Below are 14,553 nucleotides of genomic sequence, written 5' to 3' on the forward strand. Positions count from 1 at the left end.
GTAATCGAAGCTGTAAATGGGTATTTTGAGGAGCTTGACGAATCATTCTATAGAGATGGCATTACTAGACTAGAACACCGCTATGAGAAATGTATCAACCTTAGAGGAGATTATGTTGAGAAATAAAAAAAAAAAATTCTTAAAAACGTTGTTTTTCTTGGTCAGGCCGGAAACTTATCAATCCACCCTCGTATAAGCCAAGAGTTAATTAATGTAAGAAAACTTACACTTTAATCGAATCCACCATAATAACGCCCTCAGCATCCTGAGATGGACCGAAAGTGACAACTAATTTTTTATCCGCTTGTAGACTTTCCTCTCTTGTTAAAGGAATATCGAACCATCTACTCCTAGTGAGCGCAATTCGTACATTTCTGCCAAAAATCTGTAAAATAATGAGAGTTTCAATTGAAAATTTGATTAGGCTACACAAACTGAATTCAGGGTGGCCGTTTTAATCGACGAAATAAATTCCCGTTCCTTTCCCGGTTCGCAAATATTTTTCACGGCCAATGAAATTTAAAAAAATCAAACTATATTCTAAACATTTTTCCATATAAAGTAATAAACAATAAACAACAAATTAAAGCATTCAAAGTGGAACCCTTGAATTCCAAACTTTTCAAATTGAAGTTTAAAATTTTTCAATTCAAAAATGGTGTATCCAAATGCTCAAAAATTTACAAGTACCAAATGGAAGGTACTAACACTTTTCAATTAAACAATGTTAAATGAAATGAAAATAAACTGCAAAATTTAGAACTTTTATCAATTATAGAGTTCAAAGATTCAGATTAAGTTCCAAAAATATAAATCCACGTTTAAAAATTTCAAAATTATATTATTTTAAGTAATTTTAAGCTAGACACATTAAAAATTGAAAAATAAATTTTTTAACTTAACAGGTCTTAAATTAGAAGTTAAATTATTTTAATTTTAAATAGTCTAGGCATCCTTCAAAAGCTTTAAAATTTGATTTCAAAATCTTGAAAAATCTAGAAGTGGTTTCCAATTTTCCCAAATTCAAAATAATTTCTGAAGTTTTTGTCAGAACTTTGAAATATATTTCAAAATGAATTGAATTTTTCCTATAACTTTTAGAATACCCTTTTAGAAAAATTTTCTTAAGATTCTTAGGAAAATTGAAGATGATTTTTCACTGTGAAAAATTATTGTAACATAATGTTTCAGAAGATTTTAAGAGATTAAAAAAATTATCAAAGAAGAACATGGAAGATTTTAAGGATTTTATTTTAATTTACAGGATTTTCAAAAACTGTAGGATAATTTCGATTAATTTTGAAATATTTTTAGAATTTCTGAAAAAAAATCTTAACACACTTCGTTTAAATTACTTAAAATAATTTCAAGTTTTTAATTAATTTTGAATCTTTTAAAAACTTCTATGTATAACTTAAAATTACTCAAATTTTTCTACAAATAATAAGTGTTCAATTTTTATTTATGCGTCAAAATTTAACAATTTCACTTATAAATAAAACCATTTTTAAATAGAACAATTAAAATTGTAACGCAAAAGGTTTAAAAGTTCTTAAAAAATCTAAAGATTCAAAGATTTCTATTTAATACAATTCAGTTTCAAATTGTTTTCTTTTAAATATTTGGTTTCAATTTACTCGTCTTAAATAAACAGTGAAACACTGTTAAACATTAAATACATATTCTTTTTCTACATTAAGGAATTACAAATTAAATATGATAAAAATTAAATAATTTAGACTCACAATACTTTTAATTTAATAAAAACCTTTAATTATGACTATATTATTATGGATTTATTTTTAAGTTGAAAATAGTAAAACGCACTTTACATTTTTTAATAGCTAAAAAATTAATAGAAATAATATATTAATAAATTTATTTAATAAATTTAATATAAAAAATAATATAAAGAAAGATCTGATACTCTGAATCAAAAATATATTATTAAGAAATCATGAAAATTTTTATTAAAAATAAAATTATCGGAATAAATTATATCTTAATTTCAATTCTTATATCGACTTTTAGATTGAAATAGTTACAATTTGGAAATTCTCCAATTTTGAACGGATCTAGAATTGTTTGGTCAAATCAATTATTGTTCAGATTTCTATACTTAGAGCACAGATCCATTTTGAAAATTATTTATTTATTTATATTCACAATTGATAAAATAAAACTGTTTTTTATCAAATTTTTTTAACTTCAAATGCTTTTAATTTTTAATTGTTTAAATCCTCAAAACTGCACTTTAATTATTTAAAAAACTGTTAAAATCGAACTTGGACAAATTGTTTTTCTGAAAATTCGTAAAATTCTCGGTTTCCCAGTCCGGCGGCCACCCTGTTATTTATAAAACAAATCTTCGATTTTAAAAACTTCAAATTTTTATTTTTGTTAACCTTTAAACTGCATTTTAAAATTCTTTAAATTAAAATATATGCTTAAAAATTAAAACTCTAAAATAAAAAATTTTTAATTGAAAGATTTTCGAATTAAGCATTCTCAATTAAATGATGTAATAATTTATAAGAATTACAATTTAGGAAATTATTTAAAAACGTTTGAAATCAAGGTTGGAGAAAATTTTTATGCTAAAAATTTTGTAAAATTCCCGGTCAAAAAATAAATTCAGTCATTTCTCGGTTTTCCCCAGTCTCATAAAATTCCCGGTCATTTCCCGGTTTTCCAGATTTCCCGGTCTAGCGCACAGTGCAATTGCAAGTCAAGAGACACAAGCGATTTTTAGTCGTTTCGTTTTTTACGTGTTCCGGTTCTCACATTTTTCTCGTCACTCAAAGTTCAATTACTACGCTGTTTTTTTTTTGTTTGAAGGACACTGAAAAGTTCACGCTCGTATCCATTGAATTTTTGTGTTTTCCCGACTTTCATTATTTACGACTCTTGAGTCTTAGGAGTTTCATGTTTTATGATAGAATCAATATTTCATTAAGAAAGTGATTTTTCCTATTTGAAATTGGCTATTAATAAATGCATTTGTCAAACGTCAGTTTCCTCCATAAGAATATTAATTTAGGGATAAAATGAACAATTATGCAAAAAAAAATGGTTTTCTTCTATCAAAAAGTGACCGCTTAATGCATTTGTTAATCAGTTTTGTTTCTAACAATGGTAAATATTTTGATATTCCATTTTTGTCATGGAATTTTCATTTTCGAAGGCAAACCTAATGATTGCGCAAAAAATGCATTTTATATATATATACAGAGGCGCTTATTTATTAAATTTGGGTATGAAATTTATTTATAACAATCAAAAAAATTATACTTTAGTGTTAGATTTCAACGAAACATTAATTTCACTCGATTTTGCGGGGGAAAACATGATGAAAAGAACTTCCAGGCTTCAATGTACAACAATAATTGATTTTGTTCATAAATTTGTTTATAACAATTGAACAGATTTTACCAACTTTATCTAAGTTATTAGGATTTATTAATAGATTCTAAATCTATCAGTTTTTCACCTTTTTGAGGTAAAATCAATGAATTCTACAAAACAGGCAGCTCAAATATGAAAAATTATGTTTTTTTTTTAGCGTTTTACAACTTGAATAACAAACAGAGCCTTTTTAGCAAAATCGCCCTCGACAGACCTCTACAGAATTTAATTAGTTTCAATTAAAAGAAAAAGATGGAAACCCTGAGCATAATTAGAAAAATGCAAGTGAATTAAACAAAATTCAAAATAACTTCAAAGAATTAAAAGAATTTAGGGTGAATTCCAAAAAATAATTTCAAATCACTTGAAATCTTTGAAAAGCTACAAAATACCTCATATATTTCGTAAATAAATTCGTCGAAATTCACTGTAATATTTCCGTGAAACTCATATGATAATATTTCCTGAAATCCTAGAAAATGTGGTAAAATACATGAAGAGCTGTAAAAACTCTTAAAATATGATTAAATCGCGTGAAATCTTTCGTAAATGTTTGAAGTCTCTATGACTCAATGGAATTAATTAACCAAAGTTGAAAATACAGGTAAAAACAGTCTCACCTCAACAAAAAGTGGCGCCCTCTGAATATCCTGATTTCCCAGCTGTACTCGAAATCCCGTCATGACTAGAGTCGGATCATTGTTGACCACTTCGACATTGAATCCAAGAGATCGCGTCGAAGCCACATACATTCCTGTCGTATTCAGTCGATGTTTAATCTGCGCCACATTATACACCTGGAGCAGATCATTCCCGCCAAACTCCACATCATTCATCGCCTGGGTATGTTCAAAGAAATCAATCGGGAAGGAGACCGAGCCCGAAGGTTTCCCAGCTTTTGCCGTCTTCTTCTTCTTCGGCTGCTTGATCGTCGCCATAGTTCCAACTGGCTGAACACTTGGCGACATCCAGAATCCAGTCTGGTCCATCGCAGCCATATAGATCCGCAAACTTCCATCCTCACAGAGTAAAATCAGGGTCGTTCTGTGCTCAGCATTCGAGCTCGGATGCCTAATTGCCACCATGTCCATAATCTTCGCTTTTGCCGGCACAACCTTGATCTCCTGGATCATAATCGTCTCCGGTTTAATCATCAGAATCACCGGATTATTACTGCTCTGCAAGACCGAGCACACCAATCCCGGATGATTGGCAATCTCGCTCCACTGACAGAGCGGCTGCGGTTGATTATTATTCGATTTATTCCCATTGTTCTTATTCGCCAGATTGATCATAAACACGACAGTGATGTCCGAATCCATATACTTCAGGGGCGCGATAAAGCTCTTGCCGCAGGCGTAACTGAAGAACAAGAGTTGCAACGCGTGGGAATAATAAATCGACACGCCTCCTCCTCCAACCTGTCCATTGTCCTTGATCTCCGGATGATAAATGTCGAGAGTGTTTGTCACATAAAAGGGCCCATGCTTGGCCAAACTCTCCTCGTCCATTGCCTGACTGTAAATATATCCCGCCGACGACATCAGCAAGAGATGAAACATACCATCCTCGGCGTGAATGAAGGTGCAATCGCGAATTTTGCCAGCAGGCACCAAAAAGTAGTACTGTGGACTCAGGGCGTCCTTGCTCAAGTCGTAAATCTTCACAAAATCGGCAGTTACCAGAGCGAGTTGTGTCTGCGATCCGGGCAGCCAGAGAGGCTTGATGATAAAATTGCCAGTCTCCAGTTGCGGATGGAGTACCAAATGATCGGAAACTGTTCCGGAACTGTTGAACGTCAGAACATGACAATCCTTCAGTCCACAGACCGCGAGGAAATCTTCGTTCCACTGATTCCCGGTGACGGATAGAACTGTGAAAGGAATCGGCGCTGAAGCTAATCTCGTCAATGTCAATTTCCTCTTGGACGAATCCGCTTGTTTCAGCAAAGTGCTCAACTGCAAAACGGTGATTTTCCCCTTTTCGTGCGAGACAGCGAGGTGCTGTCGCTTTCCATAAGGAGAGGAGAGACAACACATCGCAACTCTTCTGATCATGTGAGCAGAGAGAAGTTGTCTGATTGTCTGTCCCTGATCCCCGGAATAGTTCATCCTGACATTTTCAAATGCGCCCTCCTGCGATCCTAAAGTCGGCAGCATCAGTTGATCCGTGTGCTCAAATTTCTTGTCCAAGGTGTGAAGTTGTCTGAGAGCATTCTGGGCTCGAGAATGACACCCAACGGCCGAGTGCTTCTGACAGCAGGATTCCACAGCGGGAACTAGAGTACTGGTTAATTCCACGAGTGACGAGACGAGACCACTCGACCAGAGTTGCGAGAGAATCCAATCTTTCGATCCTTCCAGCTGTTTCGCAAGAATTCCCAGCTTCTGTTTGTCCCTGCCACTTCTCTCGCTCTTGTCATTGAAACTGAGAGGACTCGAGGCTCTTCTCCTGAGGCTGCTCGTCAACATATTACTGTCCGTGCCGGCAGTGGTCAGATACGAAGCCGCATTCCCTGCGACCTGGTGCTCCGAACTTTGCGGACTGCGTTTTGTCAAGGCTTGACAGGAGGCATCATCCTTGGCGCCACAATCGCAGAAAAAGTTACCGTATTTCGCATAGGTGACGTCGTGTCCTCGATGACAAACTCGGGCACAAACTGTGCAGACCCCCACACCATCCACCATATTGCAATCGTGACAATGGTACCAGTGCTGATTCATAAATTCCTTCTGAGTGATCGTGAACGTACAGAGTTTATTGCACAGACTGTCTTCGTCCGAATCTTCAGCCGCCGAGTCATCATCCTCGTGGGCAATATCGTCGTTCCAGTCGCTGTCGTTGATGTCATTCAAGGGAGTCGCTCCTTCCCAGGGTGGACTTGTCGCTCGATCTTGCAGGGAGAACTGCTGAGGACAAACTGCACTCACAACATCAGCAATATAATTCAATACGCAGCATCCAGCCTCGGTGTAGGGCGAGGGCTTGTCCAACGACTGGGGATCTTTGTTCATCAGTTGCTGCTTGCAAATTTCCACCCAGCCAGTTGCAGCTTTGAAGAGAAGCTTGTGGCCTTTGTCGGATCCAACGTCGGCCAATGTTGACATGACTTGCATCAGATCGGGAAAACTGACGCCTTCGATTGCTGTCGACAGGATATGATAGCCGAGGGGAATCAGCGCCTGGAGCATTGTCACGGAAACTCCACTACTGACAATACTGTTCTCTTTCACGATATAATTCGTCAGTGCCTGTAAAAGTTGATTATTCTCCTGAAGAGGTTTGTACTCCTGATTGTTAGTTTTCGTGGTAGTTCCATCCACCAAGAGCGGTTGCCAACTCGTCTCATTATTAAAGGGATTATTCGACTCCTCAGTCTTCTGGGCTTCTTCGGTGCCGCTGACAGCGACAGTTGTCGTAATAGCAGCATCAGGTGTCTGAACAACAGCAGCCGGAGGAATATTCGCCGCTCCTAGAATCACATGTCTCAGCCACGTTTGAAGCTTGTCATTCTCCACGTTCGCGAGATTCGAGACGGAACTGCACAGACGATCTAAATTCAAATCGCTCACCTTCTCCGCTGTCTTGAAAAGTTTGTTGAAAAAGTGCAAAACATGAGTACCAAATTGCTGAGAGGCTTGAGGCGAGGCGATTGACAAAAGAATGGAAACGAGGGTGCGATTAGACTCGGGTGAGAAAAATTCACCAAGAGCTTTATATCCAACGGGCTTCTCTAGCAAATGTTCCCAGTACTTGATACAGTGTTTAAGAATCTGCTCGTCAATCGTCACATTGATCGACTCCTCCTCCGCATAACTTGTGTAATCAACAATCAGATTGTAGGTGTACGAAAGCACAAAGAGATGAACTTTCAATAATCGGGCCTCACTTTCCCCATCGCCCAGAATCTTCCCCAAAGTCTTGGACGCCATTTCCTGAACATACTCGGTTCGAGCATCCATTGTCAATGGAATCAGAAGCTCGATAGTTTCCCGCCTAATCTCGGAATTCTCGGGAGCACTCGTTGGATTTACGTATTCCATGATAAAGGTGACTAACGAATAGAGCAGATTCTTGAGTGAAGGATTAATCGAGAAGATTCCAAACTCTGACAGCGGATTAATGTGATGATTTATCGTTGCTAGGATGTAGCTTTCGGCAGGGATGATGTCATTGGCGTAAGTATTCCAGGGAACATGAGCGACATTGACGGATTTCCATTTATCCAAGGCAGATCGAATCGTGCTGGGTAATAATGTAACTAGGGATGTTTCTAGTGCCCAACTGGCACCAGCCATCGAAATAATACCGTCCATTGCGATTATGATATCCAACACGGTGTAGTCTCTCAAGCTGTATTTGCTCTGGGCCTCCGAAGTATCCTGAACATGATAAAGAACGCTGGATCGACAAGCGACGATTACGGATTTCGTCAATTTTAAAATATGCGGCAGAATATCCACCACCATTTTGTTGATATTCGATGTAATCGATTCCGGCGACTGCGAATTTTTCGAAGCTTCGAGATTATTATCGTTGCAAGTTTTCGATAAACTCTCGTCCATCAGAACTTGAAGTTTGCCAACAACTGCGGCCAAGATACAAAGCGAGCTGAGTTTCGGCAGAGAAGCTTTTGGCATCACCTTGTCATCGTTCACTTCAGGAATTAAGGCTTTGATGGAATTTTTGGCGAGCGTCACGTCGTACTTTAGAGAAGTGACGGTCGAGGAAATTGTTTTTAAAAGATTCTCAGCGTATTGGGTATACATTCCCTGTTTCACGAGACAATCCTTCATCCATCCGGTGAATGTTTTGCAGGCGGCTCTGGGTCCCCAAATTAGGGAATAGAGGAGCATGGGAGTGGCGGGAATCTCTTCGCCGAGAGCGAGTTCGTCCATGTAGGCGGTGGATGGCGGCAACATGAGGAGCAATCGCCAACAGATCGAGAAGCAATATTGAGTGGCGCATAATCCTGTGAAAGTCATTTTCTCCTTGCCATCTGCAGATTGTTTTCTGGGTATGCAGGTTTGATTGATGATGTTGAGGATGTCGATTAGAGCGTCTACAAGAAGAGGGTACTTCATTTTGTCGGGAGTTCCGAGGACAAAGTTGCAGGCTAAGCCGTCGAGCTTGGGCGTGTCTTGATTGTTGAAATCGGAAGCTGTCAGATTGTAGAATCTCGGCTTCATTGAAAATTCATCCTGGGGACTGAATTTCCGGTAATTGTCCTCGATTTCCTTCCAGGGTGTGTAGATTCTCGAGGCTTGTTTATTGCCTTCTTTTGCGTCGCATACTAAACTTGTTCCAGACAGAAGATTCCATTGCACCTGATAGAATTGGAATTAATGAATTCGAAAAATTATGAATAACAAAAAAAAAAGTATACAGGCCTCACAGTCCCTATGGAATAAAATATAGGGACCAAAGGGTACTTTTTGTCACATTCATTGGGTACTTTTTTCGCACTCAAAGAGTAGCCAGGGTTGCTACAAGACTCTGATTACAAAATTCCATGACTTTTTCAGGTTTTCCAGTCATTTCTCTTTAATGCCATGACTTTTTCAGGTTTATTAAACACTTTTTTTTTAATTCCACAGCTTTTCTAGGTCTTTCAAGTCTTTTAGCTAACCTGGTAACAAATTCAGGAATTCTATTGGGAATGGTGGTCTACCTAGAGTTATTGAATTCGCGAGAATTTAAGTTCAGGTTATATAACCGCGAATATGACAGAATTGAGGAAAATTTAAAAGAATTTAAGAGAATTTAAGATTTTTAACAATATTCTTATTGTTCAGGTTACATCAACGGTTGAATATAGATTATTTTTTAGCTCAGACATATTCAGGAATTTAAAATATGCAAAGCAGTAGCTCATTAATTATTTTAGACTGTTAGAAAAATGAAAAAATTCATTGCAATTGGGATGCATAAATAACAATTGAACATTTATTATTTGTAGGCGAAATTTGAGTAATTTTAAGAGATATATAGAAGATTTGAAAAGATTCAAACTTAATGTAAAACTTGAAATGATAGCCTAATATAAAACAAAATGTAGATTTTCGCAGATTGTAAACAAAAAATTAGATTATTTTCAAGAATTGTGAAAGGCTTCAAAATAATCAAATCATTTTTCCAATATTCATAGGAAAATTAAAAATAATTTTTCATTTTCAAAAATTATTTTAAGAGAATATTTAAAAACTTGTTTAAACATTTAAACAAAATTTTCAAAAAAGATTCCAAAAGATTTTAAGAAAACTTTCTAAAATTTGCAGGATAATTTTTTATCGTTTTAAAACTCCTAAATATCTCTTAAAGTTACTCAAATTTTTTCTATTAATGTTCATTTGTAAATAATACATCAAAATTTAAAAATTTCTCTTACAAATTAAGCATTTTTCAAATACAACAATTAAAATTGTAACGTTTAAAGTTTAAAGGCTCTTCAAAATTTTAACAATTCCAGACTTTCAGTTTACTTGTTTTAAATAAAAATTCAAATATTGCTAAATATTCAATAATTAATCTTTTTTTAATTAAAAATGTCAAATTGAATGGGTTAAAAATGAAATATTTTCACACCTTCACATTTGTTTAATGACTAATCCTTTCAAATTGTAACCGTTTAAGTTTTAACGTTAAAATCTAAAAATTCTCAAATTTTTTACAGTTTTAAAATCGTTTTTGTTCACTTTTTATTACTTAAAGTACAGATGGATTAAAAAAATTGATTTATTTATTAAATAAAAATGTTTTTAATCCAAAATTTTTAACATAAAAGGCTTTTATTTTTTATTTGTTCAAGTCTTTAAGAAAGCATTTAAAAATTCTATAAATTAAAAATGTAAGCTTAAATTGAGACATTTTTAATGGAAAATTATTAAAGAAAAAAATTTTGAATTACGCATTGTAAGCTAAATAATAGCATAATTGAAAGACATAACAATTCAACTAATTATTTAAAAACTGTTAAAATAGAACGTGGACAGATTTTTCTTTTACAAATTTGTAAAATTCCCTGTAAAAAAAAATCACTGTCATTTCCCGATTTTTCCCGGTCATAAAAAATGCCCGGTTTCCCAGTTCAGCGGCCACCCTGAATTTTGTATTGCCTAAGTCTTTAAATTGAAATGTACACTTAAAAATTAAAATGGGAAAATTTTTTAAGTGAAACATTTTCGAATTGCGTACTCTAAACTGAATGCCACCAGAATTAAAAAAAAATATCAGAATTAAACTAATTATTTTAAAAACTGTTAAAATAAAAGTTGAAATATATTTAGGGTACAATAGGGGATATAGGGGCCGGTCTGCGAGGCCTGAGAAATATTAGAATGGATTGTACGAGAGATTTACTACCACACAGTTGGCACTTTCAATCTGGTGGCCCTGGTATCTCGTTCAGACTTGTTAGGTCTGCATTGTTTTTGCATTTTGAGAGTTTGATGATGATGTTAATGATAATGCATTTTTGATAATGATGATTGAATTAAATGATGAAAGATGAGTGATGAAAAGTGATTGAAATTTTGATGAAACAGGCCATGAGAGACCTGTTTATAAACTTCAAAATGCTTTCTTTCGAAAACTTTTTTACATTAATCTTAATCAGGGTGTCTCCTCAAGTCCTGGAAAAAAATTTGCTGACAATTCCAGGTATAATTTTTTCCCGATTTTATTTTAAATGATAATTTTCTTTTCAGTTTCTAGGAATTTAATTAATATCATAAGATATTCTTAAATATTTTAGCACTATAGATAGCTTCTGAAGCTGAAGTTCAAAATAGATTAATAAAATAATTAAATATTACTAAAGACATAATTAATCATTTCTTGCATTTTTTTATAAAGTTCATAAATTTGATTATATATTCAAACACATTTTTATTCTATCTATTTATACTTAAAATTCAGTTCATATTTAGTTAAAATAATGTGGTTACTGTATTAAATTCAATTCAAGCCGCTTAAAATTTCTAACTTTTTAATGAGAAATTAAGAATTTCAAAAATATAGATAAATTTTTAACCAAATATTTGAATTTTCAACCAAAAAGACGATTTAAAAACAAAATACATTAATTCTTCATCAAGAAGTTGAACTTTGAACTGAAAAAATATCATTTTTTAAACGAATAGTTACATTTTGAACTAAAAAAGATCACTTTTCAACCAAAAATGGATTAGTTAAATTTTTAGTTTAAAAATGTATTTTTATACACATAAAAAAAAAACAGATTTATTTTAAAAACAAATTTAATTTATGTTTTAACTAAGCAATTTTACTTTCAAGAAAAAGGATGAATTAATTACTAAAATTGTGAATATTTCATTGCGATACTTGAATTTTTAACCAAAAAAATGAATTTTCAGACAAGACGATTAATTTTTAAACAAAAAGATTTATATTCTATCAAGAAAGACGATTTTAGACAAAAAAAATCATTTTTAACAAAAAATTTGAATTTTCAAACAAAATGAATCTTTATCTGGAATGGATGAATTTTAATTAAAAGGATAAATTGTCAAACAACAATTTATTAGTTAAATTTTCAGTTAAAAAATTATTTTTCCACAAAAAAAACATCTATTTTTTAAACAAATTTAATTTATGTTTTAACTAAGTAGTTTTATTTTCAATTACAATGATGAATTAATTACTAAAATTATTAATCTTTAATTTAAATATTTGAATTTTTAAGCAACAAACAAAAATGAATTTTAAACAAGAAGATTAATTTTCTACCAAGAAAAACGATTTAAAAAAATATATAAACTCTAAACAAAAAAGTTTAATTTTCATCAAAACTAATGAATTTTCAACTAAAATGATGAATCTTCATTTGGAAAAGATGCATTTTAAAAAATGATATTTTTTTAAGAAAAGAGTTTAATTGTGAACTGAGTGGTTTTATTTTCAACCAAAAAGATGAATTTTCAACCACAACGACGACTTTTCAACTGAATACATGATTTTTAATAGAAATATTTGCCTTATTAAATCACAAAAAGACGCCGAGTTTTATGAAAAACACATGAATTTTAAATTAAAAACATAAATAGTCAAACAAAAATTAAGTAGTTCAAATTTCATTTAAAAAAGTATTTTTCCACGCAAAAAACCAAAAGATTTATTTAAAAACAATTAATTTATGTTTGAACTAAGTTGTTTATTTTCAACCAAAAAGATGAATTAATTGATAAATTTTTTAAATATTTAATTCCAATACTTGTTTTTTTAGGCGGAAAAAAATTAATTAAAAAAAAAGACAATTAATTTTCAAACAAGAAGACTAATTTTCTACCAAGACGATTTTTTAAAAAAAAAAGATATAAATTTTTAACAAAAAATTTGAATTTTCAACCAAACTAATGAATTTCCAACTAAAATGATTAATCTTTATCTGGAATAGATGAATTTTTTAACAGAAAAATCAATTTTTAAGAAAAGAGTTTAATTTTGAACTAAGTGGTTTTAATTTCAACCAAAAAGATTTATTTTCTACCGCAATGACGATTTTTCAACAGAATAAGATGATTTTTTATAGAAATATTTGCCTTATCAAATCACAAAGAGACGTTGAATTTGATGGAAAATACATGAATTTTAAATTAAAAATATAAATTGACAAAAATAATTGAATATTTAAATTTCCAGTTAAAAAAATTAATTTGCAACTAAAGCGACGAATTTTCAAAAAAAATAATGACTCTTCAACTGGAATATTTGAATTTGAAACCCAAAACATGAATGTTCAACCAAAATGATGAGTTTTTAACTAGAATTATTAAATTTCCAACAAATCGATTAATTTCTAACCTAGAAGATTTGTTGCTCCAAAAAAGTCCAAATCATAACCATATTGTTTTATGTTATTCAACACCTTTCCAGTTTTTTTTTTTGCTTTTCTCATATAATTTTAAATTTCATTTCATTTTTACACTTTGATATTTGTCTTTTTCTTACGTTTTCTTTTGCAATTTTCAAATATAGAATTCGCTATAAAATACTAAATAATTAAGACTTTAAAATAGAGCCGATTAAAAAAGTTCCAGTAATTTTTTCAAAACTCCATGACTTTTCCAGGTTTTCCAGTTATTTTTTTTTAAATTCCATGACTTTTCCAAGTTTATTAAACACTTTTTAAAAATTCCATGACTTTTCGAGGTCTTCCAGGAAAGGATAGAGAAAAGAAAGGAAAATCCTGGAAGAAAATTCCCAATTTTTCCTGGTCATTTTCCCGGTCAACTAAAAGTAATATATTCAGATTTTCCGCAAAATGCAAACATTTATTTTAATTCATGACGTTCATTCAAAACATCATTTAACAAAAAAGAGCGAAATCTTGAAAAATCAATCAATTTTAAGACAAAAACTTTAATTTTTCACTAAAAAATATCCATTTTTTTTTACAAAAAATAGAATAGTTAAACTTTCAGTTAAATAAATTGATTTTCAAGAACAAAAAACAACAGGTTTTCAAAAAAATAGTTTAATTTTCAAACAAAGTAATGAATTTTCAAATAAAATTATGAACAAAAATAATGAATCTTCAACTGGAATATTTGAATTTGAAACTCAAAACATGAATTTTCAACCAAAATGATGAGTTTTTAACTAGAATTATTAAATTTACAACAAATCGATTCATTTATAACCTAGAAAATTTGTTGCTCCAAAAAAGTCCAAATTTTCAATTAAAAAAATATATAATTTTTCAAACAAATATTAAAGTTATATTATCAGTAAAAAATTAATTTTCAAAAACAAAAAATAGTTAAATTTGCTACTGAAATAGTTAATTTTTCAGTTAAAAAAAATTAATTTTCAGTCAAAGAAAACCCGAATTTTCAACAAAAGAGCAACTCTCAAACAAGTAATTAAATCTTCATTCAAAACAGATGAATTTGAAACAAACAATGTATTAGTTGATATTTCAACCAAAGGAGATAAACATTTTTAATAAAAAATAATTAAATTCAACCCAAAAAAAAATTAATTTTTGGACAAAATATATAAACAACTTCCAACCAGATACTTGACTTACACAGGCCAACAATTCTCAGAATCAGAGACCAGACCTACTATACCCGAAGGTTTTTGCTGCGCTGAATCCGAATCTGACCTCAGAAAAATTCCATCACC

General features: G+C 31.9%; 1 protein-coding gene across 1 annotated transcript in view; it reads right to left on the reverse strand.

Annotated features, from left to right (window-relative positions):
- LOC117179425 (E3 ubiquitin-protein ligase UBR4) overlaps nt 1-14,553 on the reverse strand; it is a 94,626-nt gene that overhangs the window by 61,065 nt on the left and 19,008 nt on the right. Inside the window, exons 7-8 of the mRNA XM_033371197.1 lie at nt 4,026-8,732; nt 228-385 (exon numbers count right to left, since the gene is read on the reverse strand). Of these exons, the coding sequence (XP_033227088.1) occupies nt 228-385; nt 4,026-8,732 (4,865 nt within the window). The remainder of the gene's footprint in view (nt 1-227; nt 386-4,025; nt 8,733-14,553) is intronic.

Source organism: Belonocnema kinseyi, chromosome 9, assembly GCF_010883055.1.
Source record: "Belonocnema kinseyi isolate 2016_QV_RU_SX_M_011 chromosome 9, B_treatae_v1, whole genome shotgun sequence".
Taxonomy (NCBI): domain Eukaryota; kingdom Metazoa; phylum Arthropoda; class Insecta; order Hymenoptera; family Cynipidae; genus Belonocnema; species Belonocnema kinseyi.